General features: G+C 48.0%; 4 protein-coding genes and 1 non-coding gene across 6 annotated transcripts; 2 read left to right on the top strand and 3 right to left on the bottom strand.

Moving 5' to 3' along the window:
- Positions 1–138: 138 nt before the first annotated feature.
- Positions 139–2,306, bottom strand: LOC101785721 (pyruvate decarboxylase 2). The gene is made up of 4 exons (XM_004958737.2): positions 1,618–2,306; positions 877–1,527; positions 634–751; positions 139–535 (listed from the first exon to the last, which is right to left on the bottom strand). The coding sequence occupies exons 1-4, from the start codon at positions 2,304–2,306 to the stop codon at positions 176–178; spliced, it is 1,818 nt and encodes a 605-aa protein (XP_004958794.1). The 3' UTR covers positions 139–175.
- A 543-nt stretch (positions 2,307–2,849) lies between these two features.
- Positions 2,850–5,909, bottom strand: LOC101785322 (inactive receptor-like serine/threonine-protein kinase At2g40270). Its single transcript, XM_004958736.3, has 6 exons — positions 5,557–5,909; positions 5,368–5,452; positions 4,328–4,764; positions 4,051–4,241; positions 3,835–3,967; positions 2,850–3,736 (listed from the first exon to the last, which is right to left on the bottom strand). The coding sequence occupies exons 1-6, from the start codon at positions 5,633–5,635 to the stop codon at positions 3,141–3,143; spliced, it is 1,521 nt and encodes a 506-aa protein (XP_004958793.1). The 5' UTR covers positions 5,636–5,909; the 3' UTR covers positions 2,850–3,140.
- A 554-nt stretch (positions 5,910–6,463) lies between these two features.
- LOC101784654 (ubiquitin-activating enzyme E1 3) lies at positions 6,464–11,338 on the bottom strand. Of its 2 annotated transcripts, XM_004958735.2 has the most exons (7): positions 11,213–11,338; positions 10,861–11,108; positions 10,457–10,674; positions 9,463–10,257; positions 8,514–9,382; positions 7,791–8,223; positions 6,464–7,301 (listed from the first exon to the last, which is right to left on the bottom strand). In XM_004958735.2, the coding sequence occupies exons 2-7, from the start codon at positions 11,093–11,095 to the stop codon at positions 6,705–6,707; spliced, it is 3,147 nt and encodes a 1,048-aa protein (XP_004958792.1). In that variant the 5' UTR covers positions 11,096–11,108; positions 11,213–11,338; the 3' UTR covers positions 6,464–6,704. The 2 variants fall into 2 exon arrangements, with proteins under 2 accessions (XP_004958792.1, XP_004958791.1); XM_004958734.2 differs by lacking the exon at positions 11,213–11,338 and having other exon boundaries at positions 10,861–11,134.
- Positions 11,339–12,344: 1,006 nt separating this feature from the next.
- On the top strand, positions 12,345–15,190 carry LOC101784261 (eukaryotic translation initiation factor 2 subunit alpha homolog). Its single transcript, XM_004958733.2, has 5 exons — positions 12,345–12,860; positions 13,528–13,674; positions 13,750–13,854; positions 14,612–14,710; positions 14,889–15,190. The coding sequence occupies exons 1-5, from the start codon at positions 12,345–12,347 to the stop codon at positions 15,000–15,002; spliced, it is 981 nt and encodes a 326-aa protein (XP_004958790.1). The 3' UTR covers positions 15,003–15,190.
- Positions 15,191–15,444: 254 nt separating this feature from the next.
- Positions 15,445–15,515, top strand: TRNAG-GCC. Its single transcript has one exon. It is a non-coding gene; the product is annotated as a tRNA-Gly (tRNA).
- Positions 15,516–20,856: the final 5,341 nt, after the last annotated feature.

The following is a 20,856-nucleotide window of genomic DNA, read 5'->3' as shown; positions in this document are numbered from 1 at the left end:
GATGTCCAGTTAACCATCAATCCATCATGCGTGTGCAGCATGTATACTGATGCATGGAAATAAAAGAATCTCCCTGTAGCTACTTTATTAGTATTTGGGTCCTGAATTCAGATAATCGAGACGCTGGACGACAGACACAATAATCTTGGTGCATGCTGGTCATCGATCTATATGTCTACTGCGGGTTTGGTGGCCTGGAGTTTGCTGCGGAGACCCTGGATCCCCACTCGAGGAGCTCCTTGCTGGTGTCGTCCTTGTGCGCCACCACCTCGATGAAGCAGAGGCAGTCCTCCTTCTCCCCGGTGGCCGTGTCGATGGCGGCCGTGAGCTCCTCCTCGCACGCCACCTTGGCCGTCCAGCACTTGCCCTCGCCGTTGTGGATGGCGTCCACGAGCCCCGTGTAGTTCCAGTTCTTGATCACGTTGTAGGGCCCGTCGTGGATCTCCACCTCGATGGTGTAGCCGCCGTTGTTGATGAGGAAGATGATGCTATTCTGCTCGCACCGGAGCATCGTGGACACGTCCTGGGCGGTCACCTACGTTTTTTACATTGCATTGCATTGCATTACATTCATCAGAAAATCATCATCACATGTGACATATTCAGAGCAACTAACAATATACATAATTAAACCTGGAAGCTGCCGTCGCCGATGCAGGCGATGACCCTCTTGCCGGCGGCTCCCTGCGCGTAGCCGAGCAGCGCCCCCACCGACCAGCCGATGGAGCCGTACTGCATCTGGAACTCGTACCTGCACAAGGCACCATGGTGGAGCACGAGCCTGCACAGCTTAGTCAACTAACCCTGCGTATATACACAGCATGCTACTTGTACTGACAGGAACAACAACAACTACTACTACTAAAGCATTCGCACCCGCATCCTTCCGGCAGCCTTAGCTTCTGGCAGTTGAACCACGAGTCTCCCGTCTCGGCCAGGACGGCGCTGTCGGGCGTCAGCATCCTCTGGATGTGCTTGAACAGGACGTTCACGCGCAGGGGCTCGCCGGCCTCGCTCTCCGCCGGCTGCCCCTCCGGCACGAAGATCCTCCGGTAGTTGTCGTAGGCGGTGGTGTTGCGCCGCACGCGCCGCCCCAGCTCCGACAGGAAATCCCTCATCATCACGCACCCGAAGGTGGGGCCGTTGCCGACGGTGACGCGGTCCGGCTGCACCACCACCGCCTTGTCCTTCTTCAGCAGGAACGAGTAGCCCACCGAGCTGTAGTCGTTGAAGATGGGCCCCGCGAACAGGTAGGCGTCCGCCGACTCCACGATCTCGGCGCAGAAGGCCGTGCTCACGGCGCCCCAGTAGGTGCCCAGGAAGCGCGGCAGCGTCTCCGGCACCAGGCCCTTGGCCGACGGCATGGCCGCCACCGCGTACCCGCTCGCCTCCGCCAGCTCGACGAAGGCCTCGCCGGCCTTGGCCACGCGGAGCTTGGGGCCGGCCACCATCACCGGCTTCACGGCCTTGTCAAGGAACGCGACGGTGGCCTCGACGGCGGCCTCCAAACCCATCTGGTTGCTCAGCCTACATCATATTTGCATGCAATGGTGTTTTTGTTTGTTTGATCCATCATGGAATTGAAGAATGGAAACAAAGCAAGCAAACCAAACCTACCTTGGCGCCAGGAAGTATGGCACTGGGTCTCTCGTGAACGTCGGGTGCGGCATCCCCGGCAGGTTGCAGCTGACGCTGATGTAGACGGGCTTGCTCTCCCTGAGCGCGGTGGAGATGGCCCTGTCGATCTGCTCGTGCGCGTCGTCGAGGTTGTTGACGACGGCCTGGTGGCAGGTGACGGGCTGGAAGCAGCGCAGCTCCTGCGAGAAGTCGGCGAGCCCGATGGTGTGGTGGAGGATGCGGTTGGTGCCGTAGTCATTGGAGTTGGGCCCGCCCACGATGCAGATCACCGGCAGGTTCTCGCTGTAGGCGCCGGCGATGGCGTTCAGCACGCTGAGGCCGCCGACGGTGAAGGTCACGGCGCAGGCGCCAACGCCGCGGGCGCGCGCGTACCCGTCGGCGGCGTACCCGGCGTTGAGCTCGTTGCAGCAGCCCACCAGCCGGAGCCCGGGCTCCGCGATCAGGTGGTCCAGCAGCGTCAGGTTGAAGTCCCCGGGGACGGCGAACACGTCGCTCACGCCCACCTGCACCAGCCGCCGGGCAAGGTGGCGCCCCAGCGTCGCGTCCCCTGGGGTGGAAACCGGCGCCGACGTCAGGTAGGGGCAGCCCGGCGCGGACGCGGCAGGGCAGGCAACGGCGCCGCTCGCCGCTGCACGGTGGCCGTCCACGGACCCGATGGTGGTCTCCATGACTGGAATTGGGGATGTTGTTTCTTGGGCTGGGAGTCGGGAGCGGAGGATGGGATTTGAGGCTGAGGCTGCTTTTGATTTATAGCTATGCGAGGCGAGGGGAGGGGCAACGAGACGACCGCGGGCGACTTGGGTCGCACGACGTAATCTCTCCACCTCTCCCTCCACCGTTTCATCCTCTCCCTCCGTGTGATTCGCAACCATATTACAAGGAAAGAAATTGGAGATTGTTGGTTACCTGGACAATGAATGATTTTGGTTTGGGGAGCAAGCCAATCAGCTCTATCTTGTTATTATGCAACCCAAAGTAAAGGGCCCGTGGAGCAACCCAAAGTAAAAAGATTCAAAGAACAGAAAGTTAAATTGAGTCCCCAAATCAGCTCTTGTTATTATGCAACCCAAAGTAAAGGGCCCGTGGAGGCCTTTTAAGGAGAGAGGGGAGGATTGAGTGGAGAGACGGGGCTGACATGTGGGCCCACCTACCAGTTCCATATAATGCACAGTCTGCATGCCACATAGCTGGCTTAACTTGAATTAAGAAGATTTGGGACCTATATAATTCGATATATGATTCAACTAGCAAGTTTGGGGAGCTGATTACGCATTTTGCAAGTTTGGGGACCGGGACGACACACCGATACAAGTTTGAGGACCGGTGATGAACTTTACTCTTTTGGTAATATATTACATGCAACACGGTGCTACCACCAGAAAGAAAGAAACCAAACTATACGACCCTTCTTCAGGCTCAGCAACCACATAACCAACCAAAGAATTTCTAATCACAACAGACAAGAAATTGCTGCATGCGGATGGTCGTTTCATAATCAGGCATCAGCTAGCTTCAGAAGACATGATCTCCAGCTCCGCCCACCACAGCGGAGACACCTTTGGAGTCGCTCCCTCAGGCCCCAGCGAGGTGATCTCCTTCATCCAAGTGGCGACCTGCGCCATCTGTGGTCTCTTCTTCGGATCCAGCTCAATGCAGGACCTCGCAACCTCGCACAATGCACGCGCAGCTTCTTCGGGGAACGAGCTCAGGCTTGAGTCCATCAGCTCCGCAAGACACATGTTACCATCGAAGTAGTGTGATGCCCACTGCTCCAGTGACCCGTCTTCCTCACAGTAGGGAACTTTTCCGGTTAATATCTCCAGCAATATTATACCAAACTGATGCACGATACCATCTATGTCTGAAATTGTGGAGTCATCAGTGGCTAAGCTGGAATTGGATTTCAATCCCTTGGTGTCACTCCAGAAATCAAGGTCCGAGACCTTTGCAGCAAAATCATCAGTGAGGTATATAGTACTCGAGTCAAAATTCCTTGGCACAATAGGTGGATTCATCTGCTGCATGTGCTCTAGACAATAAGCTATCCCCATCGATACCCTAAGCCGCGTCGTCCAGTCCAGGTTCTCAGCCTCTCTAACTGCAACGCAAGCAAACACATTGTCAAGTAGCGATACGATATATATTTGCCACTGATATGAGATCCATACTAAGTTGATGCTTTCGTAAGTCACTTACCATGCAGATGCTCAAAAAGTGTTCCATTTGGAGCATATTCAAAGACCATTGCTCTAGTAAAAGGATGATCTTCCTCACAATACCCAAGCAGATTCATGAAATTCTTGTGGCTAACTTTGGATAGAGTTGTAATCTGAAGCAGAGGCAATTCATTTATAAGTGTGCATTATGCAAAACACAATATATTTTTGTGCGTGCAAGTAACTAGCATGCTACCTTCTTCCTGAAGTGGGATTCACATTCTTTTGACCAATCCTTGACGGATGTTATTGAGCTCGACACAACTGCTATCTCAACTCCACTCGATAATGTTCCCTTGTACAGCATGCAGCTAGACGTAGAACCAACTATATTGCTAAAGTCCTCACAGGCTGCTTGCAGCTCGGATCGTTTCAATGCAGGTACACCTGGACACATGATCATATGCCATGGTGTAAGTTGAAATTGAAGTAGACAAGCATAGCAAATGCACACAGAACATAACGAAATTTACCTGTCACAAATGCTCGTTGCAGTTGCCCGCTTAATCCTGTAGCCCACGGCCTGACACTGCCAACTTTCTTAGCTCGACAGTACATCACAGAAGCTGCTGCCATGACAAGAAAAACTGCGCTCCCTGCAGTTACTATCCTGTAGTTTCTCCATGAATGCTTGTGCGGTGGAGGGGAAGGCAAAGTACTAAGTGGTTCTGAAGGGGCTGCCAGTGGATGAAATCCTGGAGATATTGCAGGTATAGAAGCAGATGGTGATGGCGAGGCTCGAGGTGGAGCATTGAGTGGTGAGGGTGATGGAGCAGGCACTGGTGATAGTTTTTGCGGGCTTTTATGATGCTTGTGCCGCTTCTTGTGAATAGGAGGAGGTGCTTGGAGAAATGCAGTATATTTATCACCAATGTGCAGTAATCTTCTAGCATGCCCATTTATGAGGTTTCTGTAACAGGAAACAATACAAAGAACAATTAATTGCATGTGATTTGAGTGGGAAACTAATCGGTCCCGAAGTTTTGAGTGTCAAATGCGCCGAATGCATCTGGCATGAAATTTGACAACTTTGTAAACAAAAAAAAGAGAACAATGCAAAGCAGCATTTGGTACAATGGAGTTAAAAAATCACAGAGATGTAACTAGTATACTGTATGTTGACAGCCTATTCTATGCAATTGCTAATGTTCCATACTACCATATAAATGGTGCACCAAATTCCAATTCAACAAACGCTGAATCATAGAGGAGACTGCTTTGTAGGCAAATTTGATGTCTATTTGATTAGTGAGGAAAAGTACACCCCTCGATAAGGCAACATCTGATCGGTTCTTAAGCTCTAGGACAGCAATATCCAAATAATAATTCATATCTATGCAGTGCAGCCATCAGCCCAAAAATCGGCAGGCAAAAACATACTTTTCTTTTTCCAATTCCACGTCTGGCTGTCGAAATTATGAATAAATGAGCAGATAGAAATAGAAAGGATATCGCTGCTCGAAAAGAAAACGTAAAAAAGAGGAAAATTTGTAAATTGTCATCACTCACTCACCCAAGATGATGAGCAGTAGGTAGTATGGTGCTGCTGCTGCTGCTCCAGCCGTCGGCACCGATTCCTCCTCCTAGAACTCCGATCGCTGTACAACCAAGACATACAAGAGGACAATCACCGTCAGTACAAATAGATGAGGCCAGCCACTTGAGCAGAAAAACAAGGGGGCCAAAATCCGAGGACACCGACCTGCACTACCGCGGGCGAGCAGCAGGCAGGAAAGAGAAGCCAGCGGCAGGAGAAGCCGGAGCAGCGGCGGCGGCTCCATTCGCAGGGAAGAGCAAGAAGAGGAAGCGGGGAATGGGCAATGGCATGGGGAAGGAAAGGAAGCAGCAGATGGGAAAGCGAGGAATTGTGGTGTTTGGTGGCGACGGCGCGACGCGAATGATGAGATCTGCTCTGCGGCGGGGGAAACGCGTGAACGAATGGTAGGGGAAACTGAAAAGGCAGCAGCTTGGACGCGGCCAAACCAGAGCAGAGCAGAGCAGCAGCCAAAGAACAATGAAATGGAAACCCTTTTTTTCTTTGGTTCTTTTCTCCCCAGGTGTGCGGTGGTTGTGGAACTGTGGATCTATTCTGGACCGAAAGAAAATGTTTGCACCGAGGCCCTCCTAGCTTCTTCTAATTCTCACCCACTTTGAGACAAAATGATGGGCAGGGCAGGGCAGGTAACCAAAATTTTAGCCTATATATATTGTGATCAATAAAAAAAATAAGAAGAAGAGAAGCACATGCGGTTAGTTAGTCCTACCTTTCTTTTAGGGAGGTTGTCATTTGTTTTTTTGGATCATCAAGTGTGAAATAAAAAACTATTTAGCAAAAGAAACAATATGATCCCAAAACGAACGCCTCTCAACTGTTGACCATGACTGGTAACCGTACTTGGTAGACCCAATTGATTACGGGACTCCCATGTTCCATTCATCCCATTTGGATCTTATCTCGTTAGTGGACCTGTAATTTAAGTAGAAATTCATCCAAAATTTCACTTTGTACGTTTTCAATTACATATATTTGCAAAGTCTACCAAAAAGTTTCGTTATTACTCTCTCCGTCACAAATTACTATTCATCTTGATTTTTCTGGACACTAGAAAAACTAAAACGAATAGTCATTAGTCAGATTAAATGGCACTATCCCCATTCTCTCATATAACTACAGCAGCTTAACAGGAAACTAGGATGCTAGATAGATAGATACAGCTACCAACGCCAATGTGGCAACCAATTAAACCGGGTGATTCCGTACTGTTTCCGACACAAGAGCAAACTAGAGTGTTTTCAGTGGCAGGTCTCACACAAAGAACGTAGCCATCTTTCTTCCCAGAAGGAAGCTGACTACCGGAAATAGACGGACACGAGAGGGATATCAATGTCGTTCCCATCATCATCCTCACAGGCCACCACTAAATCTATGTGCCTCCTGTACTCGGGGACCTCCACCTTAGCGACTTCCCTCGCCACATCAACAACCTTCTTCTGCAGTCTTTCCTTGTGCCTCGCAAACATGCTGTTGTACAGCAGAGACGTGCCGCAGGACATGCTGTAAGCGCTGAGGCCCTTGTTGCTGAACCACTGCACCAGCTCCGCAACAGTCAGGTCGCCCTTGATCGACCATCGATCCCATACAGTCCAGCTAAGGTCTTGGTGCTTCATCGCCTTGGCTGGAACAGGCTCGGCCATCGAGAACAGAGGCAGCGCTAGGTTGGCGAATGTGTTGCGGTAGTCCTCAATAGGGTGCTCCCCAGCAATAACCTTGTATAGCTCGAGGCACACAAGACCTGTGGCCATGGCTGTCGAAGTTGCAATAGCAGGGATGATTCTTCCAGCAATGAACTTGGCCTTCAACTTGTCAACCTCGGGAATGCTATAGTTCCTAGCACGCATGTTCGCAAACCCGGATATTAAATCCATGTGAAAATTAGTGTCATCGTCCTGGAAAAAAGCAAAGGGAACGTAAGACCAGCAATTTCATGATGATGTAATGAGGAATGACAACTCAGTATCTGCCATACATCTAGCACGAGGTTTGCTTTTTCAGCATTATTTTAGTTCAAGGATGCAGACATAAAGTCCAGAACATCTGACAGTGAAAAAAAACTTAATGTTGTCATAAAGGAAGAGCAGGAAGCATATCGGAATCCAGGACAGCCAAATGTCACCAACAATGAGATAAATGAAATAATGATTTGCAACACCAGGACCAACTGTCCTCCAAAAATAAATAAACAGGTAGATTGTAAACTACTTATGGTGCTGATAAGTAGGCATAACTTGTTTACTAAGAGTAAAGAAGACATTGGCTAGATACAAACATCAGGAAGAAAAACTATAAACAACAGAGAATGGCAGCAGAATTTGCAGAGACAAAAGGCAAAAAGATCTTTGAACCTTAGATTTGCATAAAGATGTTGGAATACTCACCTTCTCAAATTGGATAGGTTTCATTTGGAATCCTGGAGGCAGATTCTTTGCACATTCTTCTAACTTGGAAAGAAGCTCATCAATAACAGCAACATCATCAACCGAGGTGCTAGAAAGGTTAGTTGCCTTCTCATCTGTCACAATATTAACCCCTTTCTTTGGCTTAAATTCAGGAACTGCAACCTTATTGACCGCCTCAGCCAGATTACTTGTGTTCTTTGCCCAGTCAGGTATAGCAATTCCAAATGACTCTGCTCTCAGTATTGAAGCAGACATGATGAAGTGAATTTGAGATGAATCAGTGGCTGAAAATTGCAGAGGCCGAGGAAAGCGCTTTGGGGCAGACCAGAAAGGAGTGCCCGTGCTAGTAGAAGCATCTTCAGGAAAAGTGAATGTGAGCTGCTTCACACGGTTTGAGAAATAATCTTCAAACCTGCTCAAGAAAAACAAAGGGAAGTTTGTTAATCTTACAAAAAGAAAACTCTGAAGGTGTACCTTCTGAAAAAAAAAGATAGATCTCAAGTCAATCTTAACAGTCCTGGACTACAAAGGCAAGTTGGTAATATATAACAGTACAAGGGCATAATTATTTGTGGTTATGGACCCATATTTTCTTATGCATGCAGGAGGAAGATGCGGAATTCCATTAGACATGCAGAAAATAGTAATGGAAATCATTACAGAGAAGAATATAAAAATGCCAAGCAGAACATTTTAGCATACCTAAGTCGGGCCCAAGTTATGCAGTCCTCAAATGTAATGCATCTCTCCTTGCCAAGACATTCAGAGACACGCTCAAGTAATTCTCTTGCCTGGGCATCACCTGCCTTCCTCATGGCAGCAGCATATTGAGCAGGATTAGACAGAAAAGAATTCACTTCATTTGGTGTTTTCTCTAGCAAACCCTCAAACTCTGAACGAGCCCATGTCAAGCAATGATCAATATTGTGTGGAAACGAATGAACTGTGCACATGGGTGCCTGCTTCTCAGGTGGGTCTCTTGAAGCTCCATAATTTTCAGTAAGGTGAGGAATGACCATTTGAGTATTGCATTTTGCACCCAATGTCCCTGACTCCAGTAGTGGCTTCTGGAAGTACAGGCACCTCATGTCCATATACATCCTAGCGTTAACATTATCAAGTGCATTGATGACCACATTCAGTCCATCCCAGAATGTGTCATGGAACACATTTTCGGTATCTGGACAAGCACGGTTCTGAAGAGCATCAATTTGGAGGCTGGGGTTGATAGTGCTGGCGGCAGCTGCTGCTACAATAGACTTTGCCTGTCCAATGTTCCAGTCACGGAATAGAAATTGGCGGCTCAAATTGCTTTTCTCGATGGCATCATCATCTGTTATAGTTAGCTTTCCCTTGGAGCTGCAAGAGACACCCATTAAGGCAAGGTTCTTCAAGAATTCACATCCAAGGGCACCAGAACCCACAACGAAAATATTTGCATCTTGCAGCTTCTTCTGAAGCTTGGAACCAAATACAGAGATCTGAGCATCATAGCGGCTGTTTGATGGCTTCAGGTCTTGGGGATCCAACTGGTACTTAGGGAGAGATTCGACAGAATCAAAGTAGAAGAACTGCATACAGTGGAGTTCCGTCAGACAAAGATAAGGGATGGCAATGTGACAAAGAAAGTATTACTATTCATAACACAAACCTGGAAAAGCGGATGGAATTTCCCTGAACATGCCTTCACAACTTCCTGACCAACAATACCACCAAACATAGCAGCCATTGGGTTCAAAACAGCTCGAGAACCACTTGCAAAATGCCGGAGCAACTTCTCATCAATTTTTTCCAGCTTAGAATCAACTGATGCTTCATTAATATCAGCAGCAAACTTCAGAAAGCTTTGAGCATCCTGCTCACAACCAGCAGTAGGATATCGCCCATGCGCTTTCTTAAAATTATCCAGTGCTTGAAATGCTAGGTGAAGCACAGGGGACCGTTCAAATTTTGAAAAGTCACTCAGAAGGAAATCGCCAGGATCTCTCATAGCATCTCTTAGTGCCTTGAAACGTAGAACCTTTGGTTCCTTCACTTGTGTAACAATTCCACCTTTTGTATAAACACCATAGGTACTTGTATCATCCTCGATGCAGAATGAAAATGGCCTAGCATTTTTTACCTTTCTTGGTTTCCCATCATTCAATTCTACCATGCCCTGGACCTCAGAGAAAACAACGAGATCACCGTCCTGAAACTCAAGCCGCTCATCATCAACACAGGACACCATTGCAGGACTGTCATTGCTGATAGATGCAATTATACCGGTATGTGGATCTTCACCATCGACATCATGTACGGTAAACTCGGGTCCAAAATCACAAAAGGCGCTACCGAAAAGGCCACAAACTTCAGCTTTGATGAAGGAGATTGGAGGCTGGTGGCTGTGACAGTAGTCGTCAAATTCATAAGCCTTGTCTAGACTTATATCAGTGAAAACAACAGCCTGCAGCATCAATCAAGTTGTGAGTTAGGCAACCATATCAGGTAGACAAGAATTATGTGAAATCATCAGAAGTGTAATGCTTCAGCAGGCAACAAACATTGGCAGATGTGAGCAACCACAGCACGCATAGCATGTTGAAGACCAAAAGACACTGCAAGTTGACAAGAACAGAAGATGGTGCTGAGAATTGGAGACAAACCTGGAACTTAGACAAGTGCTCTTTTGTCAATTCCTCTGTTAGAGCAGAGACCAGGACAGCATTGTTCAGCTCTTGCAACTTGGATACACAAGCAACTGCCCTGTTCTTTCCAATATCTTGCTCTGACAAAAAGAAATTGGCAGACAGGTCCCACATGTCCACATTCTTGGCATCATGTATAGTGACAGATCTAACTCCAGCAAGAGCTAGATTCTTTGCTGCAAAAGAGCAGCAGAATTGTTTAATGACTTGCAGTAGAATTGTTTAATGACGTGAAAACAGTTGGTATGTTGTTGCTTGATAGAATCAGCCGGTATGTGACACTTTATGCGTGGGCTGGCCTAAACTTTGAGCAAAACATAAACGATTCTGAAAATGGAGGATGGGAAAGGGGACAGACGAACCAATCTCAGCACCCAGGCCATTGAGTCCAGAGACGAGGACGTCGGAGGCGAAGAGGCGGCGCATTGTCTCCCTGCCGTAGACGGCGAGCTGCCTGCTGTGCAGGTCCTCGTCGATCTCCGGCGGCGCCCCATTCCGACTGCCATTACTGGCGGTGGCGGCGGGCGGCGATTCCCCAACCTTGGACCTCTTGGGCTGGCCGCCGTCGGCGCCCGCGGACCTCTTGGATGGGAGCATGGAGAGGAAGCCCCTGCGCAGCAACCGTAAGCACCTCATCGCGAACGGCCAACACGAAAGGGAACGGCGGGGAAAACAAAACACGAGAATAAGTAGCAATGGAGAGGGTGGGATTACCTGGGCGGGGCGGCGACCTCGGCGGCGTGGGGAGGGAAGGGATCGAAGTGGAGTGGAGTGGAGGGTGAGGTGCTTGGCGTGGCGGCTAGGTATCAAAGGGAGCCGAACGGAGGGGAGGCGCCGCCGCGAGCCTTGGACTTGGAGGGGAGGGAGGAGACAGACGAAAGGTATTTATACCGGACGAACCGCGGAGCGCAGGGCAGGAGCTGCCAATTGCCTTTTTCTTTTGGACGCGCACAAGGTATTTATACTCTTTATTTTATTTAGCTCATCTTAATATAATAATAATTTAGTGTCATATAACATCGGTCTAAGACATGCAATTATTTTATTACTTGATGATCGGCCACCTCTGATGTTGAGCTAATCGCTATATATAATAGTTTGTTGCGAATAGGTTCCGTTAATTTTTACAATAAATTTTTACAGGACAGGCAACTTAGAAGATTTACTGAATTTTTTTATTTATATGTTCGACTCAATATTAGTAGGGATTTAAACCGCCATTAGATACCACTGAACTGAACTTGGGAATGATAAATGCACCGATTTAGTTAGTTAAAGGGTTGATTTGTACCAAATAAAATATGAGAGATGAATGACACGCTTCTGTAATACTTGAAGGATGAAAAATACACTTTTATTCCTTAAAAGGAAAAGGAGGGAAATAATACTCGTATCCACCCTTTTCTTTTCTTTGCGAGTAGTACCTTCAAAACAACTTGATTGGTAAATCTTAAAAAGGGTAAAATTATCACAAATGTCATATTAGGGAAAACACTTAACAACGATCAATTTTAAAAACAACTTAACAATGATCAATTTTAGGGACCAGCTGGGCCTGATCCAAGCCTCATAAGGCCTACCACGCCCCCAACATCTATCTCTTCCTATATGGGCCACCATATTGGTGCTGATGCGGGTTTGGGCCGCGGCTGGGCAAGACCATTTCCGGACAACAGCCGACCCCCAGCGCCCGTCTCTCGCTATAAAACAAAGAAAGACGGGACCCTATTTCCATCCCTCTCGGAGAAACCGAAACCGAAACCCCAATTCCATTTCGACCCACCACCGTGCTCGCCTCGCCGCCTCCCAAAACCCTTGCTAGACCCCAACTCCGGCGACCGCCGCAATGCCGAACCTCGATTGCCGGATGTACGAGGCGCGCCTCCCGGAGGTGGACGAGGCGGTGATGATCCAGGTGCGGCGCATCGTCGACACGGGCGTCTACGTCGCCCTCCTCGAGTACAACAACATCGAGGGCCTCATCCCCCAGACCGAGCTCTCCCGCCGCCGCATCCGCTCCATCGCCTCCCTCGTCAGGATCGGCCGCCAGGAGACCGCCATCGTCCTCCGCGTCGACCACGACAAGGGCTACGTCGACCTCTCCAAGCGCCGCGTCTCCGACCAGGAGGCGCGCACCTGCGAGGACCGCTACAACAAGGCCAAGCTCGTGCACTCCATCATGCGCCACGTCGCCGACACCGTCGACCTCGACCTCGAGACCATCTACGAACGCGTCGCCTGGCCGCTCTACCGCAACTACGGGCACGCCTTCGACGCCTTCAAGCTCATCGCCGCGGACCCCGACGTCATCCTCGACCCACTCACCTACCACGAGGAGGAGACTGGCCCCGATGGCGAGCAGGTTTGTTTGTTCCTCTCGGAGATTTTCCCTTTGCGCCCGTCTCGTCGTGCAAATTGACTTCAGCTAATGCATACTGCCTTGCAAGCAATTGAGTAGGGATGTAAGGCTAATGTGGTTTGTGGGGTTCGGTGGCCCCCAAACTTACCCCCCCCCCCCCCCCCCCCCCCGATTTGTTAATTCTCAGTAGTTTTTTTAGAACAAAAATTCTCAGTAGTTGGCTTGGAGTCTCTCGTTAATGTGTATGGAATTACTACCTGATTTAGATTTTTCTTTTTTGTGGCTTTGGAATCGGTTGGCTGAATCACGAAAGAAATCTGGGGGTAAACTGCTGCCAGGTTCTTCCATTCACTGTTCATTTTATCATAAGCATGAGGTACGCTCGGCTGATTGGGTGCCTCAAGGATACTTAAGCATAAATTTGACGATGACATGGATTTAACCATTGCTTGATTGTGAGTTGTGCATATATGTGATGCTGTCATCTCACTTTTAGTTCTTATGGAAGCAACATGAAGAATTGGTAGATTCAGTTAAGCTATTTGTAATTTTTTATGAATCTTACTTGGGGCTGATGTTGATCATTCATGTCCAAAGTAATCCCTTAGCAATATAGAACTTGTGAGAAGTATCTTTCAGATTTGATTGATTCTCCTGACTCTTCACACAGGTGACTAAGGTCGTGCCAGCTGTCACCCTTGAGGTTAAGGAAGCCCTGGTCAAGGACATTAGGAGGAGAATGATTTCACAAGAACTCAAGATTCGCGCGGACGTTGAGATGAAATGCTTTCAGTTTGATGGTGTGCTCCACATTAAGGTCATGTTTGTTCTTGTCACTGCATATGGAACTCCAAGTATATGTTTGAGTTGCTGATTGCATTTAGTTTTGCAGGAAGCCATGAGAAGAGCTGAAGCTGCTGGAACTGAGGATTGCCCTGTGAAGATGAAGCTGGTCGCTGCTCCACTATATGTTCTTACAACGCAAACCCTTGACAAGGTTGGTGTTTACGTCCTCTCACTTTGCTGGGCAATGATGGCTTATGCTCTACCTCTTCTTTTCCCCCCCTTTTTTTCCTCTCCTTTTCACATGGAAAGTCCAGACCGAAATTCATCACAAGAAATAGATTTAATGTATTTGTCATGGGCAGTCGGCTGGGCCAACTAGGCCTATTGGACCGGGTCTTTACTACCTATGACAGTATTGGTGCTGCCATGTTTGAAACCTAAAACTGAAATAAGTATGGCTTTCACCTTTGTACATTTCCTAGTTTGTGGCGATCTCATTTTGGATGTTAATGTAGGCCCATGCTGTACATCCTTGCAAAATAATTTCCCGGCACTGGTGTTTTATTGAGGAATTGGCACTGCTCATTACATGAAGGATAGGTTGTGGACGGCATGCGTATTGATCTCTATTAAATTTGTTTCCAGATTCTGTTGATATAATATTTCCAAGTTGTTAGCCACTATCTAGAGTTCTATTTGCTTGTGTCAGGGGAACATGTATATCATGCAGTACTGTAGTCCCTAAGGGAGCATATACACTTGAAATGAGTTGCACGGTGATACGAGGATAGATATTGTAATTTGCTAATTTGGGTGCATGAAGCAATACTTACTAGGCTTTTAATTTCTTTGAAAACACGTTTGGGTCCTTTAGGAACTTCATGTTGAATGGCAAAGGGTACCTGCTTATCAACTTATCTAGCGCTTGAATGTGTTTCTAATGTATTTGGTATGTTCTTTTTGAACAGGAACAAGGCATCTTGGTTCTTACCAATGCAATCAAAGCTTGCTCTGAGGTGATTGAAGGTCACGGTGGGAGATTGGTGGTGAAGGAAGCACCTAGAACGGTAGGTTGTTTCACTGTCAGATCTGTTTACATCAAGTAGTGAGTGAATGTAGTAGTCTATTCCTGCTTCTGCTAGGCATCATGTTTTGGTAAAACTCTGGGTGCCATTAATGTTGGAAGAAAAAAAAAAGATAGTTTGAATCAGCCTGCATCAGAAGTGATGATGTTTGCACATGCAGGTGAGCGAGACAGAAGACAACCTGTTCCTGGATAGCATTGCGAAGCTGAATATAGCCGGTGATGGTGACCAGAGTAGCGAAGAGGAGGAAGACACAGGCATGGGCGCCCAGTGAGAGTTCCTTCCTATGTTGATGAGACTTGACTGTACAGCACGGGCATGGCGGGTGTCAGGTTCAGGGGGGGGTGTTGGTTCCTCTTGGGCGTTGCAAAGCTTTGGCTTGTTTTTGTTGGATGGTGGATGTTAGACGTGAAAAGTTTGCTAGGCTAATTACCTTACCTGTTGTGGTCTTGACAAAATGTTGGATGCTCCAGTTGACAAAGTGATTGGTGGTTTGGCTGCGCTGTTCAATAGTGGTATGTGGTCTTGTGATGCTGCATCTATCCAGTCGTTTTTTGTGCCTGTGTATAAATCTGCCATCATGGCAGCGGCTTGGAAGGATCGGTGATTGGTGGTTTGGCTGCGCTCGTCTCCAAGGCCTGTAGAGCTCGAGCGGAGCAACAGCGGCCAGAAGCATAAAGAAGAATACCTTTCGCACAAGCAAATACATCATCGTGGCACCAGTGGTCTAGTGGTAGAATAGTACCCTGCCACGGTACAGACCCGGGTTCGATTCCCGGCTGGTGCATGTCAGTTCTATTTTTTCTTTTACCCTGTACGGTTCGAGACAGGACGAATACTGCATGGAGGAGGATGCACACTGCAAAGCAACTAGCAGCAAAGCCAGGTCCACAAGCAACGAGCCCACTGGTTGTCAACTGTCTCCATTGGCACATGATCTTCTAGCGACCCAAATGATAAGAATTTTGATAGGAGATGCTGCTATGCTACAATTGGATGGATTTCAGTTACAACTTCTACAAGGCAAACAAGCATAGATAAAGGTTTGCAACAACTTGTCTGATTTAGATAAGATCAAATCAGGATATATTACATCATCAATTCATCACAAGTACTTTTAGCTTCTTCCATGCGGTGAACTAGATACCTCATAAGACACTACGATAATCTAGGTGTTAGAAATTAGCTCTCCGAGGCGACGAGCCGCCTGCCAATCTCCACCTGCGGAAGCGACGATTAGATCTATCGAGATGAACTTGCATGATCACAGACAATAACGGAGATACGATCTGGCACATCTCCCCAATACCGCAACACCGGTCGCTTCGGGATCCCGACATCGTGCCGCCTCCCCCTGCGAGCTTGTCGCTATGTCATCATGGTTACAACAGCAGTCCTTATCTCATATTTATGAGGAGGTTCAGGTTACAGAGTATGACATGGACTCTACATTATACTGCTAAATACAACTCAAGTCCCATCGTAACTGGACTCGTACAAATATTCGACGCAATATCTAACAAACTCCACCTTGGCGAATATTCCGCCACCTTGAAGCTGTCTTGCGCGAACCTCCATGTACATCGAACTTGAGCTATCGCCTTTGCCGCTCTATCAAGAAGTGCTCGAAGAAACACTGTTATCCCTGCAGTTCCCAACTCCATGACTCCACCTGCAAATATGCACCCTTTTCTTCTATCACCATAGTTTCTACTAAGCAAAATTAGATTCATCTCCAGCCAAACAGCAACCGAATCTAACACACCATGCTCAAGCTGACTACACACAGTCATTACCGAGTCACATATCGGAATTGCCACACTAGCATTGCTCTTCCTACTGCTGCCATACTACATCGGACGTCTTACACCGTAATCTCCTGTAGCCATACCCAACTAGATTACTCCAGCTTACTTCCTTCCAGTTCAGCCCTTTGGTATCACCACGTCTTTCGATTCATGCTTCAGTAACCCACACGTGCAACTCGAATCGATTCGCGCCCTTGCTAATTTGGAAGCATGCAAGCTCCTTCTATGCAAACCTACATCCCAAGCTCGAGCCACGTGTCGCCACGCCACAGAGAACAACAACTCCATCAGCCACCACGCTTCTATGTCGTCATCGCTGATCCTGTCATCGCTTCTGACCCGCGGTATGACTAGCATGTTGCCGCCAGTCTCTTCGTCGTGCACCACGGTATGTTCACCCTCCAAGTGAACTGTCCGCCGGCCATCTTGGACTATCTGCCTTGTGCCCCGTGATCTGTCCGACCCTGTTGACGGCAATTAGCACGCCAATTTGTGAACCACAAGCGCACGAATCATTGTAGCCTTTCCCTTAGAGTATTCCATCCAAGGTTTATCGATCTGTGTATCTGCAGCAAACTGACTAGGGCTTTCCATCTAATCTAATGGGTCTAATCCTAACATGAAGCATAGATTGCATATGAAGGGTAACCTTGATGTAAAGATTGATATAACACCACCAAGGATAGCAAGAGTCTATCATCTTCTCATTGTAGTTCCAGCCAAAGTGGTAACCAATTTATGTAACACCTTGATAAAGAGTCATCTCTCAGAAAGACGGCTCGCAAGCGGCTTACTTTCTTGTGGTTGCCACTGCGAGGTGCGTGCTGATGCCTCCGGTTTCCCAAAGCTTTACCTCAACGACTCCCACAATACTCACCATTGATCCTACTCAACATTATGCAATCGTTCGGCCTTTTCCTCCCACATGCTGTCACCACGCAAGGGTAATCACACCGATTTCCTACACACTACTAAGATGTATCCACAAGACATAGACTAATCACCACGATTACACCTATTCCTACTAAAGGCATATGGTAGCTACACATATGAAAATAAGCATGCATCATAGTAGATCAAAGTAAGCACAAGATTAGATTGATCTCACCATCGTGTGTACATAAGCCTTGATGATCACGAGGCTCGGCTCCAGAACTCCACCATAGCTTCGCTGCGCAGGGACGACCATGGCGGCTAGGGTCTAGCCTAAGACATCTCGTAGACAACGTCGAAAACTTGCAGCGGCCCTCAGCTCCCTCTGGTGTGTGTCCCTCTATTCATCGACTTCTGGTGGATTGATTCGGGACTCGGTGAATTTTCGGGGTATTTATAGTCTAGAGAGCACGTGGCAAAAATTGGAAAGTGAGGGGAGCAAGGAAAGTCTCTGGCCGATCGACCTAGGGGGTCCAGGCCGATCGGCCTAGCCCTTCCTTTTATACCCTTGCGCCCAACTTCGTCCAACTTCATCGCCAAGTCTCCTCTGATGTTTTGGAAGCTTATTTTTTATGCATGTGGGCCTGACACGCTGATAGCTTCGGGATGAGATTGATCTTTGATAACTTTTCAAATCTCCGCTTGATCTTCTTTGATTCCTCTTTGATCCCGAAGTGATACTTTCCATATCTTCACAATCTTATCCCTTAAGTAATCTTAGAGGAGTGCTTGCTAAAAATGAGCGTCGGAGGGGACCAGAAGACCCCTGACCAATTGGCTTGGGCTTCACCAGGATGATCGGCCTGGGCTCTTACTGAGCCTGCTAGCCTTCGTTTTTTATAGGTTCGTTGCTTGTTCGAGGTTTTATTCATTAATATGCTTTTAGGTACAATTTCCTGAAATAATAGAATATTCTCTAAAATACAATGCATATGCGAAAATGAGGTTATTTCAGGTGCCAAGTGGTGGGTTAGTATAAGAATATGTATAAAAACATCACTTAAATGGTACTAAAAATGTGTCACTAATGAGCGTCAACAGGAGCAGTCTATCCATCACAGGTAGACCACTAATGAGCTGCTCTACACCTCGACCATGTCAACATGTCACTGACTCTGTCGCTCCTGAGCAACCACTGAACCGCCATCGAACTCCTATCAGTCGCCATGTGCACCACGACTAAAAACCATCGACAGCCTTCACTCGCTGCCAACAAGCCTGCAACATCGGCCTGAGGTCCGGTATGCTGAACACTACCTCTCCTCCCTTGTCTGTTGCAATTCTCCGTCAGCTTTTCCCAAACATCTAGTCGTGCCCTGTAGCTCCATTGTACACACAACCTGCACACTCCCGCATGCTCGTCGCAATAAACTAATCCGACTTGGTTTGTCGATCACCAGACTGTCCACCCTTGCCGTAGACTGTCTGCACAGATTTTCTCCGAACCCTTTGTCGCCGAACCATGCCTGCACCGAGCACTTAATCTTGTGTGCCCCAATGCCCCGCTGGCCGTTGCCTTACTGCTGCCTGCGTCCTCAGCTTCACACGCACGATGCATGCACATATATACCAAGCAAAGAGCCACAACGCCATGCACATGCAGCACGTACCCCCACGTGAGTTTTTTTTTATATTTTTTCTCCTATTCCCGTCTCGGCCTGATGACACAAAGAGAAAAAAATAACCGGCTGCATCGTATGACCACCAGACTCCTGCTCGGACTGATGTCGATCGTGTCCTCATGATCCTGTACGCCGCAGCTTGCAACTGCACCGACACAACACCACCGATCCATGGCCGGGCTCCCTTGACTTCGTACTGTTCCCTCCGTGCATACACCTCCTACCAAGCACACGTGGACCCTACACACCACGCCTTGCGCTTGCTCTCGGAGCCGCACAGAACACATCGAATCCGTCTTCCAGAGTCCCACCATCTCACGGTTCCTACGGCACTCTGCACGCCAAGCCTGCAATGCTTCCTTCTCGCTCAGCAACGAGTCATGACCAACCTGGAGTCCTGGACTCGCCGCAACTCGCACCAGAGCCACCTCGCGACCCATCTCCGTACACGACTCGATCCTCGCTTGCCTTGCCATCACGTGCCCGAATGTCAACCGCGCTATACTCGACAACAACATCCATCTAACCAAGAACCCTAACCACCGCCAACCCTCACGTCGACATGCCGTGACGCCACGACCATAGCCATGCTCCACCTTGCGTCGTATCTGCTCCGCACCGACCGTACGTTGAACGACTCCTTGTAGATGCATAACCCTCGAGTCTTCAGGTGATCTTCCGCACAGCCTCTAGATCCAATCTAACCCTAGCTCTGATATCAATTGTTAGAAATATGCCCTCCGTGGCGACGAGCCACCTGCGGAAACAACGATTAAATCTACCGAGATGAACTTGCACGATCACAGATGATAACGGAGGCACGATCTCTGTTGACAAAGTTCAGGTGAAGCCTACATCCCGGGGCATGACTACGGGCGCTCCTCCCCAATACCGCAACACCGGTCGCTCCAGGATCCCGGCATCGTGCCGCCTCCCTTCCGCGAGCCTATCGCTATGTCATCATGGTTACAATAGCAGTCCTCGGGAAACTTGGAACATCTCTGGGTCACATGGTGACGGGGGAGCCCGTGAACGTTTCCGGAGGATCACACGGGGTTGGTTGCTGGAGAGTTGGACTCGGGAATTGGGATAACATCTTTGGGAGATCACATGGGTTGTATGTCATGGAAGAGTTGGCTTTGATGTGTGACGGGGAGATTGTTAGGTTTAAACACACATCGAAAATTGATGGTGGGAGAGCACAACATATATGTGGGGGTAGCTCTCACCCATCAGACTAGTCTTTTGAGTTGAGTTTGGCAGTCAGTAAAACCAAAACAATTAACAACCTACAGGCTCCTGTCCAGAATTAACACACAAGTTCAAAGGCTTGGTGACACATCTTGTGCACCTGCATGCACTGCTTCCAAATTACTTAAATGTGTCCAAAATTTGTATGGGCAATCTACAACTTATTACTCACATTTTGATATAGGCTCTTTTCCAGAATCCTGCAAAATGCTTAGTTTACTGGCTGACAGTTCAACCAATTCGTCAGAAACTTCAGGATAGATTCAATCTGTCCCATATTCTTACATTTATAAGCCTTTGCAAATGTTTTATTAGAACTGTAATGTGATGGTTTAGACTAACAAATATAACCAGAGAAGCTTGATCTGAAGTGTGAAAGAATAAGCCAAGTGACATTTTCCAACATGTAACTCTGATTGCACAACATGAAAGACTAACAAGCTATAACTAAGAATCAGCAGGGATGCAGAAGGATTGCCTCAAGAGTTCAGAAAAATTAGTGATGCCTAACACA

Source organism: Setaria italica, chromosome II (genome assembly GCF_000263155.2).
Source record: "Setaria italica strain Yugu1 chromosome II, Setaria_italica_v2.0, whole genome shotgun sequence".
Lineage (NCBI taxonomy): Eukaryota > Viridiplantae > Streptophyta > Magnoliopsida > Poales > Poaceae > Setaria > Setaria italica.
This window is presented reverse-complemented; position numbering and strand designations above follow the sequence as displayed.